The sequence below is a fragment of the Rhipicephalus microplus genome, chromosome 3 (assembly GCF_043290135.1).
Source record: "Rhipicephalus microplus isolate Deutch F79 chromosome 3, USDA_Rmic, whole genome shotgun sequence".
Taxonomy (NCBI): domain Eukaryota; kingdom Metazoa; phylum Arthropoda; class Arachnida; order Ixodida; family Ixodidae; genus Rhipicephalus; species Rhipicephalus microplus.
In genome coordinates this window covers 72,899,130-72,926,120 of record NC_134702.1, presented here as the reverse complement: position 1 = coordinate 72,926,120, position 26,991 = coordinate 72,899,130, and the positions used below count along the sequence as shown (strand labels likewise).

General features: G+C 48.2%; 1 protein-coding gene and 7 non-coding genes across 8 annotated transcripts; all 8 read right to left on the bottom strand.

The window, feature by feature from the left end:
* Positions 1-12,201: 12,201 nt before the first annotated feature.
* Positions 12,202-12,291, bottom strand: TRNAY-GUA (transfer RNA tyrosine (anticodon GUA)). The gene is given in 2 exon segments: positions 12,202-12,237; positions 12,255-12,291. It is a non-coding gene; the product is annotated as a tRNA-Tyr (tRNA).
* Positions 12,292-12,601: 310 nt separating this feature from the next.
* On the bottom strand, positions 12,602-12,691 carry TRNAY-GUA (transfer RNA tyrosine (anticodon GUA)). Its single transcript is given in 2 exon segments — positions 12,602-12,637; positions 12,655-12,691. It is a non-coding gene; the product is annotated as a tRNA-Tyr (tRNA).
* A 6,416-nt stretch (positions 12,692-19,107) lies between these two features.
* TRNAY-GUA (transfer RNA tyrosine (anticodon GUA)) lies at positions 19,108-19,197 on the bottom strand. The gene is given in 2 exon segments: positions 19,108-19,143; positions 19,161-19,197. It is a non-coding gene; the product is annotated as a tRNA-Tyr (tRNA).
* A 287-nt stretch (positions 19,198-19,484) lies between these two features.
* Positions 19,485-26,069, bottom strand: LOC119160951 (uncharacterized). Its single transcript, XM_075889817.1, has one exon. It carries the CDS (start codon positions 24,509-24,511, stop codon positions 23,162-23,164), a length of 1,350 nt encoding a protein of 449 aa, XP_075745932.1. The 5' UTR covers positions 24,512-26,069; the 3' UTR covers positions 19,485-23,161.
* On the bottom strand, positions 19,509-19,598 carry TRNAY-GUA (transfer RNA tyrosine (anticodon GUA)). The gene is given in 2 exon segments: positions 19,509-19,544; positions 19,562-19,598. It is a non-coding gene; the product is annotated as a tRNA-Tyr (tRNA).
* On the bottom strand, positions 24,865-24,954 carry TRNAY-GUA (transfer RNA tyrosine (anticodon GUA)). Its single transcript is given in 2 exon segments — positions 24,865-24,900; positions 24,918-24,954. It is a non-coding gene; the product is annotated as a tRNA-Tyr (tRNA).
* On the bottom strand, positions 25,265-25,354 carry TRNAY-GUA (transfer RNA tyrosine (anticodon GUA)). Its single transcript is given in 2 exon segments — positions 25,265-25,300; positions 25,318-25,354. It is a non-coding gene; the product is annotated as a tRNA-Tyr (tRNA).
* On the bottom strand, positions 25,664-25,803 carry TRNAY-GUA (transfer RNA tyrosine (anticodon GUA)). Its single transcript has 2 exons — positions 25,767-25,803; positions 25,664-25,699 (listed from the first exon to the last, which is right to left on the bottom strand). It is a non-coding gene; the product is annotated as a tRNA-Tyr (tRNA).
* Positions 26,070-26,991: the final 922 nt, after the last annotated feature.

The window sequence follows — 26,991 nt, the reverse complement described above, 5'->3', positions numbered from 1 at the left end:
TTGGAAAATCGAACTGACAAGAAGCGAACACTGTCCGCAAGTTCGTTAAAGAAACCTCGCGTACCTCCGGGCATGCTTGCGAAACTAAATGCGAACTTAGGCAAAGCACGACACAGGTGTAACTGGCATACGATTCTCAAGAATGGGTGCCAAACATCTCAAAAAAAATTAAACATTTAACTAGTGGTTGCATGACCAGATTCGACAGGCTTAGTGTCCCGTGTTTAATTATTCGGAACAGATAAACAGATGTATGGTTGTCCCAAGTGGACAACCATACATTTGTTCATCTGTTCCGAAGAGTTAAACACGGGACACTAAGCCTGTCGAATCTGGTCATGCAACCACTAGTTAAATGTTTAATTTACAGCAAACATTCTATGCAGCTTTTGCACGTGCACTCGTGAGCAACACAAAACCTGCATAACATACCATAATATTCTCATTAAAATATGTTGCATACAGTGGCTCTGGCAAACACTGAGAGAGAGTTGCCGTTCCACTGCGCTGTCCTTTCGTGCGGTTCTTTTATTTGTTCAGTCCAGTAGTCGTTAGTGTCCTTGTAGTGCTGTAAAGGCACGCCTAGGTATTTTACTGGAGTTTTAAACCATTGAATGTTAGCATAGATATCCGGGGTTGTTGTCCAATCTCCGTGCCATAGCCCCAGGCACTTTCCCCAATTCACCAGACTTCCTGTAATTTCTTCAGAATTTTTGACAACGTAAACTTTCTTTTGTACACTTTCTTTGGTGGTACAACACACTGCTACAACGTCAGCGTTTGGCAAAACTTTGGCCTCGGCGTCAAGCAGTCTGAAACCGCGGATGGTCTCGTTTTCCATTATGGCCAATCACAAGCTTTCTATGTACAATGCAAACAAGAGTGGACTTGCTGGACAGGCCTGGCGTACAGAACGTTCCAGCTTAATGGAAGACCCTGGGATCTTGTTAATGATTAGTCGCATTTTACAGTTCTTGTACGCCAAGACTATGCCCCCTGTAATCACCGATCCAACGTTCACATGTTCAAGTATATATGGAGAACAGCACGTCATGTGGGACGCAGTCAAATGCCTTTTCTAAATCAAGCTGTAGGATCGCAACATGGGAATGAAAAGCATCGCAATTCTCAAGGGCACAGTGCATTGTGTGTGTTCATCAATATTGAGCGTCTCTTGATGTCACACGTTTGGTGCTCCCCAACTATTTCGGTATATACGGGGTGCAATCTACCTGCCAATACTTTCTTGAGTATTTTGTAGTCCGTGTTCGTTAGCGAAATGGGCCTATATGACGAAACTAATTTTAATTTTGCTTTTTCATCTGTCTTTGATATTAGAATAGAGTACTTCTCGGCAAATGAAGGTCGTAATGCTTTGATTGTGTAGGCTTCCATAAAGACAGCATGTAACACTGGTGAGACTTGTGTTTAAAAAAAACATTACAACACATCGCACCGACACCATTGGGCCCTGGTGACTTACCCGCGGCGAGATTATCTATTGCATTTTCAATTTCAGAAATTGATAAATATGCCTCTGTAACGCCTCTTTCGTTTCGAGGGATAATTGCGGCATCCGGCACAGGAAATTGTCCTTGAACTTTGTAACGTCCACTAATGGGACTGTGAAGAGACCCTTGTAATACCGAAAGAAAGCTTCTTCGATTGTGCTGTTAGTATTTAGCAGAATGTCATTTTCCTCTATTTCGTCACTGTGATTACGACGCGCTCGGGATTAATCGATTACAAGTGAGCACTTGGTAGGAGTCCCCCCATAGCCCACGCCTCTGCTCTCGCTCGAATAAGGGATTCTCTGTAGCGTTCCTGCTCAAATAGCTCAATTTTTCGTTTGATTGCATGAATATCTTCCTTATATGCACCGGGATCCTTACTTTATAGTGCTATCAATTTTTAAGCGTTGTTTTAAGTTCATTTTTTTCATTCTTTCTTTATGTTTTAAAACACTAGATCTCGATGTGGCTTTCATTCTAACGCTTTGCTTTAAAAGTTCCCATTCCTCGCCTATTTTACAGGCGCCGATCACTTTAATGTTCTTAATTCCTTCTATCACAAAGTTATTAAAATTCGCATCCCGAAGTAGTTTAGCGTTAAACTTCCATAAATCCCAACTAAACTTGTTTGCTTTTTATTTAAGTCCCACGTTACAATGTACAGGACAATGATCACATAAAGAAACAAGTAAGACTGTGTAAACATTGCTTTTAGCTATCGCCTTCCCAGCCATGTATATCCTATCAAGGCGTGCATGACTGGTTCCCTGAAAATGCGTAAAACGAACTTCACGACCTGCCTCAATGCACTCCGCTACATCATCCAGGTTGAATTCATTCAAGAAGTCATAGAGCACTTCAACACTTTTATCTCGCACATGGCGGTTATCAATGATATCCTTCACGCTCAATACACCATTGAAATCTCCCAAAAAAACGAGCTCTTTTGCTGTCCTTAAATGTTGCTTAACTAACGAAAAAAATTTTCTCGGTACGCCTCCACGTTCGGCGCATCGACTCAAATGATGCCATTGAATTTCTCTCATACTAAAAGTACAAATCACTCTTCTGCTGGAGTCGCAAGAGAAGTGGCTTTGAACAATCAATCCCGGAATCTATTTAACAAAGAGCACACAACCGGCAGAATTTCCATTTGCATGACTAACTACGGAATAATATTTAGACGTAAACCGCAGCATCATGCTCCCGGTCTCCTCCTCACCTTCCACTTTTGTCCTATTGTTGGACTGCTAACACGTCGATATCTTGGTCAATTAACAAGCGGTACACTTGAGCTTGCTTTTTATTGGAGGCCTAACTTCGGACATTTAAGGTTGCAACGCTCAGTGCCAAGTGATTAGCCATCGTTGACACTAAAGAGGAAGGGGTAGGCCCAGGGCATATATGCTCCGGGCCTATCTCCGTCTAGCTCACTGCTAGGCGTCTCGGGACCACCAAAGGGTCCGGCATCAGTTTGCTGCTGGTCACTTAGAGTTCCAACCGGTCAGTTCACAGGTAGATTGGACCTCACTCGGAGGTCCGAGTGGCGCGCCGGTGTCGCCTTCGCTGGCGGTCCCTCAACTTTGCTCTCGTGAGCAGTGCCTGAATTTTTCTCCAGCAGACGCTTAACCGCCAAGCTTGTGTTGATCCCTCGGGTCATTCCATGCGCTATCAAGTCGCACCTTCCCGCAGCTTGCGTTGACATGTCCGCTGGTTGGCTTTGCGATTCTTCAGTGGAATTCTCTAGACTGGTGTGCGCCGTAGCCGTTTCTTTCTCCTCGCATTCAGACGCTCTATCGTACTCTTCAGACAAAACCAGCCTGCTTTCATCCAGAGACCGACGATATTTGCCGGGTCGCCGAGCTGAGCAGACGTGCTCCGAATGAGCTCCGCAGTTTTCGCTAATTGTGCCGCCCTAATTGCTTCCAATCGATTGGAAATCATCACTGCAGTGTCCATGAACATCTCTGGACTCGATTGATACCATTTTTGGTCCGGCCAACCGGACTTTTTGTCAATTTTCGACGTTTTTTTCACTTGTGCGACGCTAGGCCTAGCGCACCACGCCTAGGCTTAGCACGAGTACGGCCGCGGCGCGCAGCTGCGTCGGCCGCCCGGCCCCGCTCGACGGCTCGACTCTTTATCGCCGAAGATGGCCTCGGCCTCATCGCAGCTCAACGCCGTTTCCCACAACCGTTTCACGGCCCTTGCTACGGAAGACATGGACTTTTGTGCTGGCGGAAACGACACTACGACCACCGACACGATCAACGACCAAGAGGTACTACGCAGCACCGGCCGCACCGCAGTCGCGGTGCGCGGCAACGACTTACACCCAAGTGACATGGCGGGATGGAAAATCTCCGGAAAACAAGTAAGCTAACGACCTAATAAGCTCCAGCTTAACGAAGTTACCCAAAGCAGCAAGCCAACTCCGCAATTTAGCGAAGCTCAAGCAAAACGCAAGATAGCGAAAATCACTAAAGCGTCCCGCATGCCGCTGAATTTGCCGCGGGAAGAGCAGAAGATTGTAATACAATCGAGAGGAGGGCTATTCCTAGCGAAAATTGAAGCTGACATCGTAATGTCCGCAGTCATAACGGCAGCCAACGTTCCCAAGACCACAGCGAAAGCAGATACGATCTGTACTAATCCCACGCAGAACATCATCGTGATCAGGACGCCCGATGAAGAACGAGCACGTTACTACGCAAGCGTATGCTCCCTGTACATTGGGGCCCGTAGCTACGAAACGCATGCCTAGTGAACCGCGCCTCACGGCACAGTGAAGGGAGTAATCCGTGGCATCGCAGTAGAGAACACTGCCGAAGATCTGCATGAGAATATCGTTAACCAAGCAAACCCGCAGGCCCTCGAAGCGCACAGGATTGGAAACACTACCTCCATCGTCATTTTGTTCGCGGGAACAAAGGTTCCCAACTACATAAAGTACGGCTCCATTATAGTAAAGTGTGGATTATACAGACAACACCACAACGTATGCAAGACATGCGGCAAAGTCGGCCATCGAGCCGATGTATGCCCCACGCCGGAAACCAAGATCTGCTTTGCGTGTGGTGCGCCTAACCCGGCGGCAGACCACGCGGCGCGGTGCAAATTGTGTAACGGAGCCCACGCCACGGGCACGGAAGGCTGTACGAACAAGTACAAGGTGCCCTTCGTAGTTACTCAGCGCAGATGGGAGCGCAGAAACGCGGCGTCAACGTTTTCGTCGCAAGACTTCCCGCAGCTGCCACCGCAACAACAGAACGAAGCACGTCTATCAAATAGAGGACGCAGGCACTCGAGGAAGCGGGACAAAAGCAGGGGACAATCGGCGAGCCGCGGCAGAAGCACCGACGGCAAGCGCAGCGAGAACATGAATTACAACCGCAACCAGCAGCGACCGGGCAACGTGATAAATGGGGCCCAGGCAGTCAACCCGCAAGCAGCGAACCGCAATCCGCTCAACCACGTAGCTGAAGCGAAGGACAACACCATCCAGTCACTACGCAATGAAAATGACCAGCTCAAGCGATGCATCGCTGAACAGAGAGCTCAAATGCAAGAGATGAACGCCAAGTTGAACCAACTCATCAATGCACAGCAGCAGCAGCAGCAGCAGCAACAGGTGACTCCGACACCGCCGCCGTTGCCGCCGCAGATTCAACCAAGACCCCCAACGCCAACAGAAAACAACACAAACTCAGCCATGGAGGTACAAGTCCCAGTTCCTACGGAAGCTAACAGCACAGAACCCGAAACGATCGACGTTGCTAGGACAAGCGAACCGGCACCCAAGAAGCGAGCGCTCGAATACGCACGTGAACGAAGAGTCAACGCTAGGCTGGAAGCCTAGAAGAACGTCAAGATCGACTAGAACAGACCATGAAAGCCAACTACGAAATCCTGAGCCAAGCCATCAAAGCTACTAACGATCGCCTCGATACTACCAACGCACGCCTCGACACATTGGTGACACCCGTACATGGCATGCAGTCTACCATACAAGGAATACAGACTAAGCTGGATGCACTAATACACGCGCTGACGGCGTCAGGACTAATCCCACAACAGGCCTTCACCCAACCACAATAATGGACGGGACAACGGCAACAGGCACAGCTAACCACAGAAACAGAGCACAGACACAACAGCATCATCTCTTCATATGGCAATGGAATCCCAACGGCCTACAGGGGAGAAAAGCATCGTTTCAACAGTACATACAGCAAAGCACCAAGAGACCCGACGTTATAATACTACAAGAAATGCACAGTGAAACCCCACTGACGTTACCAGGGTACAAATTCTTTGCGAAGCCCCCCAGTGCACGAACAGTTGGGAAAGGCGCAGGGCAGGGGGTCTGCACCTTGGTAAAGAAGAATCTAACTTCAATAGATCACGAGCTGCTACCCAACGGCGCCATCGAGCACAGCACGGTCGAAATCGTCACCGGGAAGTGCAAGCGCCGTGAAAGCACTTTTATAATCAACCTGTACAGCAATCCGAAGCACTTCCAGCAAAAATTCCGCACCCTTGTGCACAAAGCGCAACAGCTCGCCGGCTCCAACGTAACCCTACTGTGTGGAGACTTCAACGCTCAACACACGGCATGGGGATATCCATACACGACGACGAAGGGCCACAGTCTCTGCGACGAAACAATGGACGCAGGTTACCAATTGCTAAACGACGCCAACGCACCTACGAGAAACGGAACGTCGTCGCAGCGAGACACAAACCCAGACCTCGCTTTCATAAGAACGGCCTCGGCACTGCGTGGAGTCACGTGGCGGAACACCGGGGAGACGTTGGGAAGTGACCACTGCATACTCGAAATTACAATACCCATCGCAGAGAGCACGCAAAGAGCACAACAACAGCAAATCGTTGACTGGCACGAGTACAGAAAGAAATTAGAAGACAACGTTGCGGAAACCATTGAAAACATAGAAGCACGGACCAACATGTTGAACGCCACGACCAAAGACGCCACTCAGACGGTAGAAGTGGAGCCGGAGGCTACAATGCTGGACAGCAGACAAGCGCACCTCATGGAAGCCCGCAACTCGCTGAGACGGCGCTGGAAACGTCAACACCACAATAGAAAGCTACTCAAACGTATAGAACAACTCAACAGAGACATCGAGCATCACAGCGCAGTCCTCTGCAGACAGCAGTGGCACGCGGTGTGTCAAGAAGCCGACGGTCAACTACACAAAGGCAAGACGTGGAGGCTGCTACGCCACTTGCTCAACGATCAGATAACCAAGGGAGCTCAGCATTACATGCTGAACAAGACAATTCACAAAGCCGTAAAAGAAATGGGAGAGGCTGAGGTGCAACGACGCCTGGATGCCAAGAATCTCCCCGTAACGCCAACGGACCCACTCCCCAGCTACGAAGGGGCAACCAACGAGAGACTAGATGCCGACATCGAAGAATGGGAAGTGCGAGCGGTTCTACAAACAATCAACTGTAAATCGGCATCCGGACCGGGCCACGTCACCAACAAGGCATTGAGGAACTTGAACGACACGGCAATCGAAGCCTTTACCAAGTACTACAACCAGTTCTGGCGGACGGGCAAGCTACCGCGACAATGGAAGACTGCGAAAACGGTCCTGATCCCCAAACCAGGCAAACCACTCAGCATAGACAACCTGACGCCCATCTCTCTAACGTCGTGCGTGGGCAAGGTGCTTGAACACGTCCTACTCAACAGATGGCAACGTTATTTGGAAGAATCTAACATATATCCACATACAATGCTGGGGTTCCGGGCCAAACTGTGTACCCAGGACGCCATGCTGTTGCTCAAGAACGAAATCGTGGACAGACACTTTCCCACGTTGGATAACAGAGCGGTGCTCAGACTGGATCTCCAGGGAGCATTCGACAACGTACACTACTCGCCCGTCCTTCGGCAGGTGTCCCACCTCAACATGGGGCAGAGGACGTTCGCTTACATCAAAGATTTCCTGACCAACTGCACCACGCGGCTTGTGGCAGGAGAACTACAACTACCGCTCAAGCAGCTGGGGAGCACGGGGACACCACAGGGCTCGGTGATCTCCCCTCTGTTGTTCAACCTTGTCATGATAGGCGTTGCAAGAAGATTGGAACGCGTTAGAAACATCAAGTACACAATCTACGCGGACGACATCACGCTGTGGTCGACGGGAGGAAGCGACAGCCAGATTGAGGCAGCCCTCCAAGGACGTTCCTCCAAGGACGTTCCAAGGACAGCGCTTGTGTTGTCCTCTTTTGCCTTCCGTACCTCGACTTTGTCTGTTTCTTCTAGCACATTCGTGCTCGCGCTGCAGCCCTTATTACTATGACTCCAAGAAGCCATCGCCGCCGTAGAACACCTACGACCCACCGGACTCAAATGTTCACCAACCAAGTCGGAACTGCTAGTGATCTCACCGCGAAGTGCGCGACACCCGACAACGCAGAACATCAACGTGGTAACCCAAGACGAAACGCCGATACCGCACGTGCCGACGCTCAGAATTTTGGGGCTGCACCTCCAGAACTTGAACCACAAGAACGTGACGGCACAGAAGCTCCACGCAAAGCTCTCGCTAGCCAGCCGCCTACTCAAGAAGGTGGCCACGCGGTACCAGGACATGCGAGAAGACAGTCTACTACGACTCACCCAGTCGTTTGCAGTCAGCCACATCTCTTTCGTAGCGTCGTTCCACAATTGGAAAGCGGCGGAGAAGATCAAGATTGACGCGATGATCAGAAAGGCGTACAAGACGGCCCTGGGCCTATACTTTCACACCAACACGGAACGCATGCTCGCGTTGGGCGTTCACAACCCGCTGGAAGAAATCGCAGAAGCCCAGCGAACGGCGCAGTATCACCACCTGTCCCAGACCAGGACGGGAAGAACGACACTACAACGCATCGGAATCAACGCGCCAGCGACGATTCCGGAGGTACCAAAGCAGCTACCCCGGGACGTTTTCCAAGGACTGAGGGTTCCACTCTTACCGAAGCACATGCATCCACAAGTACACCAAGAAAGAAGAGCGGCGAGAGCCACGGCCCTCACAAAAGGTCACGCCAACGATCCGCGCGCGTACTACGTGGACGTGGCAAAGTGTCCCCACCGGCCAAGCACGTACGCAGCAGCAGTCATCGCAGCATACACTGGAGTACTCACAACGTCGGGAAGCATACGGTGCAAGCCGCCCACTCAAGCCGAAGAGTTTGCAATCGCACTGGCACTAGCGATCCCGGATTGCCGCACGGTCCTCAGCGACTCTAAGACGGCAATAGTCAACTTTGCTACAAACAACGTCCATGGAACCACTGCAAGAGTATGTTCAACTATAGCAAGACCGAAAACCAACATTACCGTCAAGTGGTTCCCTGCGCACGACGGGGAGCTGGACGTGGGCCCGAACCGCAACGAGGAGGCAGATACGGAGGCACACGCGCTAACTAGCCGCGGGTCTCTGTCAACGCATTCCTCGGAGCCGCAACGACCTGATGCCGAAGACGGAGAGTATTTTATCACAACCTACGACGACGTTCTGCAGTGGTACAGAACGAGCAGACGCCTCTACCCACCGCCTCATCGAGACCTACAACGCAGAGAAGCAGCTACACTACGGCAGTTGCAAGTACAAGCCATATGGACCCCCGTCTGGGCAAAGCACGTTTGCCCGGAGGTTTACACTACTGATGTATGCCAACACTGCAAGAAAGCGCGAGCCACCCAGAGACACCTCCTCTGGGACTGTGCACCAGCGCCGGGTAACCAAGAAGTAATGCCAACTGCCATAAGCAGCAAAATCATCAGCTGAGAGCCAGACAATCAAAGAGACGTAATCCAGCACGTGCTTAGCATCCTGGAACGCCAGTGGCCGAAAGCGGCGCCCCCACGGGTTTGACGCGAGTAGGTTGCTGCTCTGGGACGTCCGAGTACGCTAGTGTCTCGCTTTAATCCCCCTACCCCTTCCCCCTTTATTCCGGATCGTCAATAAAGTTGTTTCACTCACTCACTCATCCAGAGACCTAGCCGCGTCTCCTGCCTCTGGAGCCGCGTCCTCAGCCTCAGCGGCGACCATGGTCTGCTCTCCGATCTCACCGTTCGTTGCAGCGCTCGTAACCACTGCGTATGACCGGATGCACTGGGCATCTCGATGCCCGAATCACCGACAATTTGACCACCATGGCACCCTGCAGTCCCGCCGTACATGACCGGTCCCTTTGCACCGCAAGCATTGCATATATATAGGTCGACCCGGCGCCGCAACTAGAGCCTATTCTCCTGCAACGCGTACTTCGTGTGAAAGGTCCTACACCATTACTCCATCTTTTAAAATTGAGTAGCACAGTTTTGGTCGTCAACCCTTTGTCACTGACGCCGTCGACTCTCCAGCGTTCTCGATTCACTTCGACCACATCGCCGAAGGCCGCGAACACCATCCGCACATCCTCATCGGCTTCTCTGTGAACCAGCCAATGCAGCCGCAGTTTTATCTGCCGATCTTGGGACCGACGATGAGACACCGGTATCCCTTCACCTATAGTTCCTTGAAAGACAGCAGTTTCTTCGTCGTGTCTTCTCCGTTCAGTGTAACCGCCCAGACGTGATTAATCTTGTACGCTCCGAGTGCAATGACGTCTGATAGCTGTCCAATGGGACGCAACGCGTCTCTGAAGTCTTCAACCCTATAGGGTCTCGGTCGAACGTCTCCATGCAAAAACACTGTAAGACAACGCTTTGTTGCGACCGTCATCAATATTAAAGATTTTCGGCCTTTGTGAAAGAGACGAAACTATTTCGACGCATTGCAAGCGAGGGTGTGCGGTCAAGACTGGTTGGTTTCCTGTCAGCAAAACGTGAAAAGGGGCCAGGACCGGTCTGCGCAAGGAAGGCACACGAGCCAAGAAAGGCCATTGTGAGCTCAACTCTATGCAAAGCTTTCCAGGCAAATGAGGATATTCGCAGCTAAGCCACAGCTGCTAGCAAACAACCAGGAATGGAATGTGGGGGTGAAGAAAAGGATAATGCACTATGTGCTGCAGCCCTTGTGGGAGCTCGCCTCCACGACAAGGGATTAGTCGACCACTCCTCCTTTCCCCCTTCTCCATAGGATCAGCTGAATGGGATGGCATATTTTGACGATATTCGGGCCCACCACGACATTGTCCTACCCAAACAGTCAAGCAAATTTGACACGTGTACTGGCAGCCGGTTTTTCGAACCTCACCCAGCTTCCTGAAAAATCTTGGAGGCCAATGTCGTCGGGCGTGCGTGAAACTTGGTGACGTGAGTTTGACACGTGTATTGGCAGCCGGTTTTTCGAACCACACCCAGCTGCCAGAAGAATCTTGGAAACCAAAATCATTGGACATGCGCGAAATTTGGTGCCGTGTGCGAAAACGTTGGTGCAGAGCTCTGGCAACCATATTTGGGCATCGTGTTTTGGGCAACCATATTTGGCAACCATATTTGGGCAACCATATTTGGGCACATGCATTGTGTGGTGTCTTTCCTCTCCTTCGTGGGTGGAGCATCTAGACCATGGAGCGCCCTGTTGGCGGAAGCTGCGGACAATGTGCCCAGGGTTGGCGTCGAGGCGCTATATAAGCCGAAGACTTTCGTGTATTTGAGGCTCTACAGGTCAACAGTTCTCATGTACAGTTCTGATCACGTGATCACCTCTTTTCTAACTCTCAGTTACTAATCATGTAAATAAATTGTCGGTTTTACGAGCGCCTCATCTGACTTGTTCGACGATGGGTCCTAGGACGGGGGCCCGCTACCAAACTGAGACCCGCAGGACCCGGAGTCGCAACAACATCCAGTTGGCAGATGAGGCAGAATTACTTGGTACTCTTCAGTTAACCTGTTACCGTGGTCCCGGAGGGCCACTGTAGCCGCTCCGACGGAGCCCTGCATCAAGCGTTCGTTCAGTACCGTGGCTGAAAGCAGAATGAGCTATCGACGGAAGAGGGGGGGGGGTGTGCTGGGGCGCTGCTTCTTATTTTATGCCGAGGAAATTGCAGCCAGTAGTAATGCTGACAAAATAGTTACAACTGCGAAACTGCCGGACGATTAATTACCCAGTCACACGCATTTACCCCCGACACTAGTAAAGTGGCGACGTTTTTCCAACCTTCCCGATCGTCATGCATATGAACGTTAGGTGCCAGCACACTTTGTGTCGTGTACGACACGTTGTAATTCTGTTTTTACAATATGGTGCTGCTCATATGACCATAAATTGATAATTTAAACATGGAGAATGCAATAAATAGCTTCCTCTGTCAAGCCGTATTTGAACCAGCGACCTATGGATGTCCGCAGTTGGAACCTCAACAGTCCACCGCTCTACCAACTGAGCTATCGATGGAAGATGAGGGTACTATGGCGCTGATTCATTCTTTATGCCAAAGGAATCGCAGGCAGTGTAAAGGGTGGCGAAATAACGAGAACCATGAAGCTGCATGACATTTTGTTACCCACTCACGCGTATTTACCCCTGATGCTAGTAAAACGGCGACGTTTCTGAAACCTTCCCAATCGTCTCGCATATAAACTTTGGGTGCCAGCACACTTTGTGTCGTGTATGACATGTTCTAATTCACTTTGTACATTATGGTGCTGCACATGTGACAATAAATCACCAATTAAAACATAAAGAATACAATAAAAGCTTGCTCCGTCGAGCCGGATTCGAACCAGCGACCTATGGATGTGCGCAGTTGAAACCTCTACAGTCCACCGCTATACCAACTGAGCTATCCACGAAAGATGGCAGTACTACGTCGCTGATTCATCCTTTATGCCGAAGGGATCGCAGGCAGTATTGAGGCTGACGAAATAACGAGAACCATGAAGGTGCATGACATTTAATTACCTTCTCACGCGTATTTACCCCCGATGCTAGTAAAATGGCGACGTTTCTACAACCTTCCCAATCGTCTCGAATATAAACTTTGGGTGCCAGCACACTTTGTGACGCGTATGACATGTTCTAATTCACTTTGTACAATATGGTGCTGCACATGTGACAATAAATTACTAAATAAAACATAAAGAATAACACAAGAAAGCTTGCTCCGTCGAGCCGGATTCAAACCAGCGACCTATGGATGTCCGCAGTTGGAACCTCTACAGTCCACCACTCTACCAACTGAGCTATCGACGGAAAATGGCGGTACTACGGTGCTGATTCATCCTTTATACCGAAGGAATCGCAGGCTGTATTGAGGCTGACGAAATAACGAGAACCATGAAGCTGCATGACATTTAACTACCCACTCACGCGTATTTACCCCCGATGCTTGTAAAATGGCGACGTTTCTGCAACCTTCCCAATCATCTCGCATATAAACTTTGGGTGCCAGCACACTTTGTGACGCGTATGACATGTTCTAATCCCCGCAGGGGTGCCTGCGCAAGTAGGCGTTGTGTGTGTAGCGACACCACGGACCCGAGCTAACGGGGGCGTTTCGGCTCCCTCCCACGCCTAGCCGTGCGTGGCTTTGCCGTGTCCGGGGAAAATGGGATCCTGGGGGTTGAGCCACTGCTGGGTGATTGGACCTTTAAGGCCCCCGGCAGAGGCAACACACCGCTTTGGCCCCGGCTTCACGTAGACGGCACCCCTGGGCTGACCCACCCAGGGGAAATCGGTAGTCGCTTTTTCCTATTTCTCTCTCTCTCTCTCTATATCTTAGTATTTTCTCGTCTTTAAATCTATCCTGTCTTCTTCTCTCTTCCATTTACTTCCGATTTTTCCTGGCGGCAAGGGTTAACCTTGTGTATGTGCTCTGTCTTGGGCACAATATATTTGGTTATAGCGGCTGTGTACAGCTGACGTTGACATGCCTCATATAAATTTAGGACTGGTCACGTCCCCGCGTTGGGCTCCATGGTGGGCGGCTGGCACGGCTGCCGAACTCATATTTAGTTTATGGCTTTTTCTTCTCTCCCTTCATTGCACGATCGTCCTCTCTCAAAGAGAGGGTGCACCGAAGACTTTTTCAATTATTTCAGCAAACCGAAATAAACCTTTCCCCGCTACCATGTAATCCATTGTGAAACCGCTGAAAAGAACGCCAGAACTATTTCGCCTTTCGTTGTTTCCAAATGCCTCACCACTACACCTGGACCAGGTTACCAGGCTACAAGAATGGCCAGTGGGGATCTCCTCCTCGAGGTAAAAAGTCAGAGCCAGTATGAAAACCTCTCAAAACTAGAATCGTTTGGAAACATACCTATCTCAATTACACCACACCGCTCACTCAACACTTCCCGAGGCGTTGTATCTGATCAAGACTTGCTTGACCTGACTGAAGGTTAGCTCCTCGAGGGCTGGAAGGACCAGCAGGTGACACAAGTACAAAGAATCAAAATTAGGCGTGATAAGAAGGAAATCCCAACAAAACACATAATTGTGACATTTTGCACCAGTGTCCTGCCTGAACATCTCGAAACAGGATACTTGAAGTTGAATGTGAGACCCTACATTTCCAACCCATGACGTTGCTTCAAATGCCAGCGTTTTGATCACGGCTCTCAGAGTTGCCGCGGCCAACTCAGCTACGGAAAGTGTGCCACCACAGGACACGCTACAGACGAGTGTAAGGTGGAGGATGGGGCCTACTGCGCAAACTGCGATGGTGCCCATCCCGCATACTCCCGAACCCGTCCAACATGGAAAAAGGAAAAAGGAATTGTTACAATCAAAATCACACAAAACATTACTTTCCGAGAAGCCCGTCAACAAGTATCTGGTCTTTTCACAAACAAACCATCGTTCGCCGATGTAGTGCAACAGGGGGCAGCACTACAACGGCTTGCGGCAACTGCCCATGCAAGGCACAGTGTGTCTAGGCGGTCGCCAATGCCCCCACCCACGGCGGAAACAGCCAAGGCTGCCCTGCCACTCGTCCCCACGGCGACAACCACGGCCGCTCCAAGCTCTTGCAGCGGCCAGGGTATCCCAGCACCAAAGGAGGTTCCTTCGACCTCTAGCCCAAGAGGACCGAAGGTTCCGCCCCCCGAGGTGAAGGAGACCCCAGGGTCAGCCGATATGAAGGCCTCGTCTCACCAGGCGAGGTCCCAAGCCCAAAACATCAGCTCGCAAATGCGGGCACGCAGTGCCTCTGAGGAGGCAATGGACACCACGGTACCCCTGGTGCCGAAAGATCGGCGTAGCTCCCTGGAGCGCGCCAAATGAAATAAAAAGCCAATAACGGGGCCCAGCGACGGCCCTGTTCTTTGAGTCTTAACGCTTAGCTTAAGAGGCAGACACACCCATTTTTCCTTACACACAGCACTATGTTACCTCCAATATGGCAACACAAATAATACATTGGAACGTCAGAGGACTGCTTAGAAACCTCGATGATGTTCAAGAGCTCTTTTGCAAACATTTGCCGAAAGTGCTGTGTGTACAGGAAAGTCATTTAAAATCTAAAAACAGGAATTTTTCGCGTCGGTATGTTCTCTTCCGAAAGGACAGAGATGATGCTGCGGCATCATCCGGTGGTGTAGCCATTATGAACGGAGATGTACGTCATTTATTGTGAACGGAGATGTACGTCATTTATTGATGTAACCCCCCTGCTATAACGCCTTCAGGTGCTGCGGGGTATCTGATGAATAAAAAATAAAGAATTGTTAATCAAAAAGTAGCATGCACACATTTACCACTGAAAACAACACTAGAGGCAGTGGCAGTTCTTTTCAACAAGCTCGTCACCATCTGCTCTCTGTACATACACCCACACCACCGCCTTGGAAAACTAGAATTCGAGTCCTTAATAGATCAACTACCCGAACCTTATCTGGTCCTTGGTGACCTGAATGCTCATAGCAGTCTATGGGGTGATTCTCGCTGCGATGCACGAGGTCGTCTCATTGAACAGTTCCTTTTTCCTCCGGTGCCTGTCTGTTGAGTAGAAAAGAGGCAACATATTATAACCTTGCCAACAAAACCTACTCTTCCATAGATCTCAGCATCGCATCTCCTTCACTTGTACCATTACTCCAATGAAAAGTTCTAAATAATCCCTACGTAAGTGACCAACTCCTGTTGTTTTCAGTACACAAACATCAAACGAATGTCCTCCACGAGTTCCCAAATGGCTTATACACAAAGCCGACTGGGAACAGTTTCATAACAATGCTCAGTTATGTTGGACTGACATATGTGGGCTAAGCATAGATGAAGCTGTGCAGTATTTCACAGCTCTCCTTATTAACGCAGCAGCCAAATGCATCCCACAAACATCTGGACAGCCCGGCAAGCGACACGTCCCATGGTGGAACACTGAGTGTCGTAATGCGCGAAAGGAGCAGAATAAGGCATGGAGGTTGCTTCGGAACTCACCGACAGCCGAAATTCTTGACACCTTCAAGAAAATAAAGTCTGAAGGCAGGAGAACGCGTCGGCAGGCCAAAAGAGAAAGCTGGCAGAAGTTTTTGTCAGGGATCAAATCATACACACAGGAGGCTAAAGTCTGAAACATGGTCGGTAGGATAGCAGGAAAACAAGTACACACACTTCCACTCGTAAACACTCAGGGTGATACCTTGGAAGATCAGGCAAACTTCCTCGGTGCACACTTTGAACGGTTATCCAGCTCGTCCCACTATACTGACACTTTCCAAAAATACAGAACAAGAATAGAAAAGCAGAAACTCGAACATAAATCCACCAGATACAAGGCATATAACCAAGCTTTCAGTCTAGCTGAGCTCCGAACATCTCTAAACTCGTGCAGTACTTCTGCCCCAGGTTCTGACCGTGTGGTGTATGAAATGTTAAAAAACCTACTAGCCGAAACACGAAAAACCTTACTTTGTTTGTACAATGCTATCTGGTTTTCTGGCACTATCCCTACCTCCTGGAAACAGGCTATTATTATTCCCATTTTGAAAGAGGGCAAGGACCCTTTTTTAGCTTCAAGTTATAGGCCTATTGAAATTACAAGCTGCTTGTGCAAAGTCTTCGAAAAAAAAATGATAAACTGCCGACTTGTACATATCCTTGAAACAAACAATTTGCTCGACCCGTTTCAGTGCGGGTTTCGAGAAAGTAGCTCCACCACAGACCACATTGTTCGTATCGAGGCACAGATCAGAGACGCCTTCGTCCATAAATAATATTTTCTCTCTGTGTTCCTCGATATCGAAAAGACTTATGATACAACATGGCGTTTTCGAATTCTAAGAGACCTGTCCCACCTCGGTGTGCGCAGAAGAATGTTTCATATAATCGAAAGTTACCTGTCAAACCGGACATTGCGTGTCCGAGTGGGCAGTGTTCTCTCCCAAACATTGGTCCAGGAAACAGGCGTGCCACAAGGTGGTGTGTTTAGTTGCACACTTTTTATTATCAAAATGAATTCTTTGCACTTGTCCATCCCCCGCAATATGTTCTATTGTACATATGTCGACGACGTTCAGCTTGGCTTCAAGTCATGCAACTTGGCAATGTGTGAGCGGCAGGTTCAGCTGGTTTTAAACAAGGTCTCCAAATGGGCAGATGAAAACGGATTTCGACTTAACCCACAAAAAAGCACGTGGGCCTTGTTCTCTCGAAAGAGAGGCAAGCACTCGGAACCTGACATTCGACTGAACGGCCAACGTCTGTCCGTCAAAGCCGAGCATAAATTCTTAGGCTTAATCTTGGACAACAAGTTGACCTTCGTACCGCACATCAAGTATTTAAAAACAAAATGTTTAAAAGCCATGAATGTTATAAAAGTGTTGTCACGTACTACTTGGGGTAGTGATAGGCATTGCCTCATGAATCTGTATCGAAGCCTCATTCGCACCCGCTTAGATTATGGGGCCGTTGTTTATCAGCCTGCAACTCAAAGTGCTTTGAAGATGCTGGACCCCGTGCACCATTTGGGCATCTGCCTTTCTACGGGTGCTTTTCGCACCACCCCCGTAGAAAGCCTTTATGTTGAGTCAAATGAGTGGTCGCTTCATCTGCAGAGAACTTACATGTCCTTTGTTTATTTCCTTAAGGTGAAAGCAGGTAAAAAGCACCCCTCATACTCTACTATTAATGATTTGTCGAGCTCAATTCTGTTTCAAAACAGGCCTTCGATGAGGCAGCCCTTCTCAGTTCGCCTGAAAAGTCTAGCAGAGAAAACTGGAGTCTCACTTGAACACAGTTTATTGGCTCCTGTAGCATATCCGCCACCGTGGCAATGGCAGACTATAGACTGCGATGTGTCTTTTCTAGAAGTTACAAAACATGCGCCTATTGCCCTTATCCGAACATATTTCCTGGAACTTCAACACAAATACACACGTCCTGAGTTCTTTACAGATGCCTCCAAATCCAACTCCTCTGTGTCCTACGCTGCTGTCGGCCCATCCTTTTCGGATGCAGGCCCTCTACATCCAGGCACAAGTATCTTCACTGCGGAAGCTTACGCGATACTTGTGGCAGCTAAACACATCAAACAATTACAAATACAAAAAGCAGTAATTTATACAGACTCCCTCAGTGTGGTAACGGCTCTGCACAGTCTTAAAAAACAAAAAAACGGTCCTCGTCTCACTTTACTCCATTTTATGCACACTCTACACACTCAACCAACATGTTGTAGTGTGCTGGGTGCCAGGGCACCGAGAGATTCAAGGCAACGTGAGGGCGGATCAGCTCCCTGCATCCGTCCACAAAAGCACCGCCCCTGCACCCATATCAATCCCGGCCCTTGATCTTATGCCGACTCTCAAGCGAAACCTCAGGGTATACTGGCAGAGCAAGTGGGATACACACACACAAAACAAACTACACATTATTAAGCCACACCTTGGTCATTGGCTGCCAGTATCAAAATCGCGCCATACAGAGGTAATACTAACGAGACTCAGGATAAGACACACATACACGACACACACATATCTTTTGTCCGGTGGCGATCCACCATTTAGTGACAGATGTGGTGAAGCATTAACAGTCCTTCACATGTTAATTCAGTGCAAACACTTGGAATCTCTAAGAAAACAGCATTTTCCGTTACCCTACCGACAACATATACCTTTACACCCTGCCATGTTCGTTGGTAGGGAACCGCTTTTTAGTTATAAATAATTGTTAGCGTTTTTAAAAGAAATTCATAATTTTCATATCATATACCCGCGCATTCCGTAGCACGACCTCTCCAGAGAGGTCTTCGCTGCGATGGCTACACAACAAAGCACTTGCCTCACGGCCCTTGGACGCAAGGGTACGATCGAGTGAGGCACTTGTGCTAATGCCATACATGTCCACCATAGTTTTCATTATCACCAACTTTTGTCATCTATTCGCACCACACACACCTTTCACGGCATGGTCATAATTTTATTACTTGTATGTTTTTACCCGCCTTACCGCAAGGAATTTTATAGCCCTTATACAGCCGCTAATCACAATCATTGTCCACATTCCTTATCCCATGAACTTGCGCTCTTTGGCCATCAAATGGCCCTTGCGCCAAAAAACACCATATATCATCATCATCATGTTCTAATTAAGTTCATACATTATGGTGCTGCACTTGTGGCAATAAATCACTAATTAAAACATAAAGAATACAACAAAAAGCTTGCTCCGTCAAACCGGATTTGAACCAGCGACCTATGGATGTCCGCAGTTGTAACCTCTACAGTCCACCGCTCTACCAACTGAGCTATCGACGGAAGATGGTGATGGTGGTACTACGGTGCTGATTCGTCCTTTATGCCGAAGGAATCGTAGGCAGTATAGAGGCTGACGAAATAACGAGAACCATGAAGATGCATGACATTTTGTTACCCACTCACGCGTATTTACCCCCGATGCAAGTAAAATGGCGACGTTTCTGCAACCTTCCCAATCGCCTCGCATATAAACTTTGGGTGCCAGCACACTTTGCGTCGCGTATGACATGTTCTAATTCACTTTGTATATTATGGTGCTGCACATGTGGCAATAAATCACTAATTAAAACATAAAGAATAAAAAAGGTTGCCCCGTCAAGCCGGATTCGAACCAGCGACCTATGGATGTCCGCAGTTGGAACCTCTACAGTCCACCGCTCTACCAACTGAGCTATCGACGGAAGATTTTTTTTACCATGGTATTTATTAAAGTATTTGGGCAATCAGACAAAATCAAGTGAACAAAAGTACAATCAAATCGCGACAGTAAGCGTTCAAGTGTTACTCATAAACACTAAATGCCTAACACAGCGCGATTTCTTCACATGAAGAGTTCTTCACATTGCGTTATACAAACAAAAAAGGGGTGAGGTCAAACAGTTCTCTAAGACGGAGTACCAGTCCGGTCTAAAGTCTAGCTCGTCGTAAATGTTTTTCAGGTGGATAGCCATTTGAATGAAGTGTGCGCTTGAAGAGGTGGTGGGCTCTACATTGCGGTCTTGCATTCGTGTCTTCCACAAGCTGTGCATACCCATGAGGAAAAAAATATAATATGGTACTTCATCAAGCGCTGCTGGCAGAAGATAACGTATTGTGTGAGAATTAATGACAAAACGTTTTTTCAGTGCTCGCTGAAGAACATTCCAAAACAGTATGGCATTTTTGCAGCTAACAAAGCAATGTTCAATTGTTTCCGGCACATCACATAGACGGCAGTTAACAGACGGAATGAAAATACCTTTTCTTTCTAACCATGTGTTTACCGCCAATGTTTCAGAGTGGAGTTTATAGAAGAATGTTTTTGAATTCGGTGGAATGTACATTTTGCGCACTCGCTTCAACACATCGTGACCTGGAAGATTGGCGTAGAGTGAACGGTACAATGGAGGTGGGAAGAGTGTACTCAGCAGGTCCTTATACAGCGCCTTGCGCGATACTGTGTACAGGTATTCTACAGAGAAGCGAGCTTTAAGGAACTGAACTGCGAGGTAAACCTCCTGCATGAATCCCCACAAGCATGGGCGTTCGGAAAAGTTGGATGAAACAAATAAATCTGGTAAGCAATGAACGAGTGTAACCTGCAAGAAGGAACGGATTACAGGATGGGAATTGTCTCGAAAAAAAGAAGAATCGGGACACTATTTGCCATAGATAAAGGTGTTTTAGTCCTAACCCACCCTCACTAACTGGCTTGAATATATTATCACGATGCATGGGCTCAAAAGTCGAAGACCATATGAAAGTAGCGAAAATTCGATGAAAGCGTTGTATATAGAATCTTGCGCAATGAATAAGTTGCAATACATAGTAAAGTTTTGTTGCTAAGAAAGTATTGCAAGCTTCAGCTCTCCCAAATATCGAAAGTCGATATGGCACAAATGTCTGGGCCTGTCGTTCAAGCTTAGGGACGCGTTCCTTCCAGTAAAGCGCACTGAATCTATATGCATGCAATGGTACACCGAGGTATGTTGGAGAAGTTCTTGTCCAATTAATTCCTGCAAAGTGGTTCGGTGTGCTACCCCACAAGCCAAACCACAGTCCTAAACTTTTAGAGGCATTTAAACGAGCTCCTGATTCTACGCCGAACTTTTCAATAGTATATACCACATTTTCGACACTTGGTTTATCTGTGCAAAAGAATGCGACATCGTCTGCATAAGCCAATACTTTAACCTCACTGCCTAATATTCTAAAGCCACGAATGCAACTCGACTGTATTATGCTTAAGCACAGTGGTTCTAGATAAAGTGCAAATAAAAGAGGTGACATCGGGCATCCCTGTTTTACAGAAGAGCGAATAGATACTGGCTTAGAGAGTTGACCATTAACTATCAGACGAGTTGAGCATTCATTATAGCATAATTTAACGCCTTAAAGAACAACTTTGCCAACATTAGCTTGTTCGAGAAGAGAAAAAAGGAAGGAATGACGAACACGATCAAAAGCTTTTGCAAAGTCTACCTGTAGCATTGCAAGATGTTTTTGAGAACCATGACAGTATTGAAGCACTGTTCGAGCGACATGTATATTGGTTTGTATGGATCGACCTCTAATCCCACATGTCTGATGAGACCCAATGAGGATCGACATAGCAAATTGCAACCTATTTGCTAATACTTTTGCGAAAATTTTGTAGTCCACATTTGACAGCGATATTGGTCTGTAGCCCTCGACGAAGCGAAGTTTTTCCTTGTCAGTTGTTTTCGGTATTAACACAGTGTGACTTTTGCAAAAAGATTGTGGGAGTGTATCCATGTCATAACTCATCTGAAAAATATTCAGCAATATAGGAGCAAGCGTTTTCTTGAAAGCTTTGTAAAATTCGCCTGAGATGCCATCAGGCCCAGGTGTTTTCAATAAAGGCAACTTGTCGATTGCTTGCTCGATTTCCTGTATAGTAATGGGCCCATTAATGACTGCACAATCATCGTCCTTCAAGGGGTTCACAAGAGAAACAAAACTAGCCTTGAGGTGAGCGTCAAGATCATCAGAGGAAGAGCTAAACAAGATGTTATAGTACGTTGCGAACGCCAAAGTAATGTCTCCGTTATCTTTTATGAGCACATCGTTAAAGTACAAGTCTGGAATAACTTTAGAAATCGCATGGCGTTGCTCATCAAGTAAAGCTTGGCGCGTCGGTTGCTCAGAATTTAGAGTGCGCTGCCCCTTGGTAGCGAGCAGCATCATATCTCTGTAGTTGGCACTTAATATTCTCAATATCTTTGATGTACTTTCCCGGCATTTCGCATTCCATCTCATAAGGATTGCAAAGACTTTTAACAAGTATCTTTTCATCATTCTTTCTATAGAAAGACTTAACAGCCCGAATTTCTAAAGCTATAGCACGAACTTCTTGTTTAAAAAGCTCCCAAGCAGGGAAGATATGAAAACCAATCGAAAAAGATTGCCTCAATGCCATCTGGACGCGATTCATGAATTCCTGATCACAGAGGAGCTTCGCATTCATTTTCCAAAGGGCCCACTGGGGACGGAATTGTTTGTGACGATTTTCACCAATTTGCGCTATGACAATACAATGGTCTGAGAATGATACAGCTTCGGTGCTGCAGGAAATTTTACGAGATAGGAGTGATGAGGACACGTGAATCCGGTCAAGGCGAGCATGAGAGCTGCCTTGTACTCTTGTATATGCTGTTGCCCGATTCGAGACCCCGATGTCAGTTAGTCCTGCATTATCTACAATACCGGATAAAAGCTCACCACTCCTGTCTCTTTTTCCAGACGAATTATAACGATCAATAGCTTCACATACGCAGTTGAAATCTCCCATAAGTACCGTGCATCTGTCCACGTCAATTAAATTACGCACTTTTTCAAATAACTCAAGTCGTTTCGGAACATCATTAAACGCATATAGATTGATAATTCTCCATGGCACTCCTTGCAACAAAAAATCACAGCATATATACCTGCCCTCTTCATCAACACTAGTGCAGAATGCTGAACAAGGTAGGCTTTTTCTCAGAAACAACCAACAGCCCGCAGATAAACCTTTAGCATGTGAGACACACACATTAAACTGAGACAGAAAAGGTCGCAGGGCCTTCTCGGTCTCTTCCTCGCTCTCGATCTTTGTCTCTTGGATGGCGACAAAGTCAAGACGCTTCCGATTGAGAAGTCTACGGAGCTGTGCCTGTTTCTGCGAAGACCTAAGGCCGCGTACGTTCAAGGTGGCAAATATGAGTCGCTCAGACTGCGCCATGGTGACTACCTTCTAATTCGCTTATTGTCCCTCTTGATCAGTCCCAAGAGTTGGCGCTGAGGCTTCCCGTGAGCCCCCAGCAGGCCTCCTAGATTGGGATCGGCGACACTTCCCCTTTGGCATGGACTTTCGGCGACGGCGTGACTCCCTAGTCACTGACGCTGGGTCACTCCCTTTGCTTGAATCCGAGCTGGAGGATGCGCGACGTTTCAGTATTGCTGTATCCGTAGAGATCTGCATATCATCCTCCGACACTGCACCATGATGAAAAAGCTGCTGCGGAGCTGCAGCGCAAGCAGGTGTTGAACTTTCTGTGGCATCCAGCCCAGAGTCTCTATCTTGTACTGGTGGTTCTTCGGCATCTTTATGGGTCAGCGCAACAGCACTCTTCATAAGAACTTCCACTTGTGCTATGGGTTGTGTGGAGTCGTTTTGGATATGCTGCTTGCATGATTCGCTTGGCTCTTTGCACGCAGAAGTTTCAACTGTGTCAACAGCGAATGACTTTCTTTCCTCTTCTGGATTCCTTGTGGTAGAGCCTGCAGCATATGACATTGACGGAGTGTCTCCCGCTGCGTCCAGAACCTCGGTGGCATCCATATTATGCTCTTGTGGGTTATGATCTGGCTGTTTTGTGTGCTGTCGCAGCTTGTTGGCGTATGTCATAACACAATCTTCAGCCGAATGACCGAAGCGTCGACAGTTGTCACAGCGAGGGGTCCTGCAGTTTCGACGGATGTGTCCAACCTTACTGCACCGAAGGCAAAGTGGTGGGCGGCCAGGTATCAGGACGAGGCTTTGCACTCCGCAGACAACAAGAATATGAGGAATATCCGCAATGCGAACTCCATCAGCAAGGGACAAAACAACATCCCTATTTAGCGTCCGCATTTGTTCCATGTCCGCTACTTTCCAGCTTTCTTGTGATATTGTCTTGACCTTCCCAAAAGCTTGCAGTGCCTCGCACACATAAGCGTCCTCCAAGCGCTCAGGAAGCCACATAAGCTTCAGCTTCACTTCCGTGGGCTCCGGGTCTATAACGCGGCATCGACGACTTTTGACGAAAAATTCGCCGCTTGTGACCAACTTTGTTTTGTTCAGCGTTGACTTGCATGTGACCATCCAAACATGAGACATTTGAAATTGACCTATGGAGCTTATTTCCTTCAAGTCAATGATGTCCCGAAGAGCATCTCTAAAATCTTGAGCCCGGTAGGGGCGACCAGCTAAGTCCGCATGTAGAAAAACAGAGTCCACAACAAGCTTACCGGTGGGAAGGCGAGGAAGTACAACACGGTAGTCATTGCCGCTGGCTGAAGCCTGAGCAGCACCTCGGCCCATGGCCGATAAATCCTTCGAAGCGGAGAACATGAAAAACGCGTCCGTCCAGAACGTCGTCTTCGAGAGGCTATCAACGGAAGATAGCGGTACTACGGTGCTGATTCATCCTTTATACCGAAGGAATCGCAGGCTGTATAGAGGCTGACGAAATAACGAGAACCATGAAGCTGCATGACATTTACTTACCCACTCACGCGTATTTAGCCCCAATGCTAGTAAAAAGGCGACGTTTCTGCAACCTTCCCAATTGTCTCGCATATAAACTTTTGGTGCCAGCGCACTTTGTGACGCGTATGACATGTTCTAATTCACTTTGTACATTATGGTGCTGCACATGTGGCAATAAATCACTAATTAAAACATAAAGAATAAAAAAAGCTTGCTCCGTCGAGCCGGATTCGAGCCAGCGACCTATGGATGTCCGCAGTTGGAACCTCTACAGTCCACCGCTCTACCAACTGAGCTATCGACGGAAGATGACGGTACCAAGGCGCTGATTCATCGTCTATTCCGAAGGGATCGCAGGCAGTATTGAGGCTGACGAAATAACGAGAACCATGAAGCTGCATGACATTTAATTACTTTCTCACGCGTATTTACCCCCGATGCTAGTAAAATGACGACGTTTCTACAACCTTTCCAATCGTCTCGCATATAAACTTTGGGTGCCAGCACACTTTGTGACGCGTATGACATGTTCTAATTCACTTTATACATTATGGTGGTGCACATGTGGCAATAAATCACTAAATGAAACATAAAGAATAACACAAAAAAGCTACCTCCGTCGAGCCGGATTCGAACTAGCGACCTATGGATGTACGCAGTTAAAACCTATACAGTCCACCGCTTTACCAACTGAGCTATCGACGGCAGATGGCGGAACTACGCCGCTGATTCATCCATCCTGCCGAAGGAATCGCCGGCAGTATAAAGGCTGACGATATAACGAGAACCATGAAGCTGCATGACATTTACTTACCCACTCACGCGTATTTACTCCCGATGCTAGTAAGATGGTGACGTTTCTGCTACCTTCTGAATCATCTCGAATATAAACTTTAGGTGCCAGCACACTTTGTGACGCGTATGACATGTTCTAATTCACTTCATACATTATGGTGCTGTACTTGTGGCAATAAATCACTAATCAAAACATAAGCAATAGAACAAAATGCTTGCTCCGTCGAGCCGGATTTGAACCAGCGACCTATGGATGTCCGCAGTTGTAACCTCTACAGTCCACCGCTCTACAAACACCTATGGATGTCCGCAGTCGTAACCTCTACAGTCAACCGCTCTACCAACTGAGCTATCGACAGAAGATGGCGGCACTACGGTGCTGATAGAGTGTACTAGAATGGGGGAGTGGGTCCACTGTGGCCGGCGGCAAGCGGTGCGGGTGAAGCAAAAACGGCGGAAAATTTGGTGGCGCTGCAGTAGCCTTCTCCTGAAGTGACGTCAGTTTCGGCGGGAGCGTGCGAGTCGTGCGGCGGTTCGGGCCGCACGACGCGCTGGCGGGGACGCTGAGCGCTCGATGTTGTCGTCTGCTCGACGCGCCGTCGTCTGTTCGATGCACCGTCGTTCGTGCGCTGTTTTCACAATTTGTCTCCTGGTTCTTTTTTTACACATTATTAGAGACAAAAACAAGTGACATGAAATAAAATGTATGCTTTTTTTCGTGAACGCGTAGGTTTGTATTTCCCTTTGAGCAAAGCCGTCTGGACAAAGAATACGCGGCAGACGGCACGTTTGCGTGCGCAGATATGTGTCTGCTGGTTGCATAACGGAGCGTTCCAAGCTGCTTCAAAAGATTAGAGGATGAGCACGTCTAGGCGTAGAAATTACTGTTGTGTCGTAGGCTGCCAAACCGGATACAGCAGAGTTAAAAACCAGCCCAAGCTCTCACTCTTTGGAGTACCTCAAGACGAAGAAAGACGCCGGCTATGGGACCAGAATCTCAACCGCGCTGATCGGCCCTTGCAAGTCACCGATGCCATTTGCGAGCTGCACTTCGAGCAAAAATACATACTAAGGCAATATGTACATATTATCGAAGGCCGAGAAGTATATATAGAGCGGGGAAAGCCGGAACTTCGCAGTGATGCTGTACCCATAATTATACCTCATCTCCTGAAGTGTCCTGACGAGCAGCCCACACCGGAGCAGTCAACGAAGAAGAGAGCGGCTTCACCACCAACCTGTGAAGACCAGCCGTCAAAAAGAACTGCGCTGCAATCAGTTGAGCCGCAACTGAGATTTGAAGATTGCGAAAGTGCGAGGCAAAGCGACAACGCATTTGAACTTGAAGACGTTGTCCGGCCAAACGACCACTGGGCAATGCACAAGTTTCGTCATTATGACGGAATTGCTTATGTTTCGGCCTCCCTAAGTCGTGAACTCGTAAGCATCGAAAAGACTGTGCTCATGAATTACGGTACCGACCGGAGTGAAGTGATTTGTCGGACATATGTTCGGAAGACGCTGATCTCCGAAAAGGTCGCCTATAA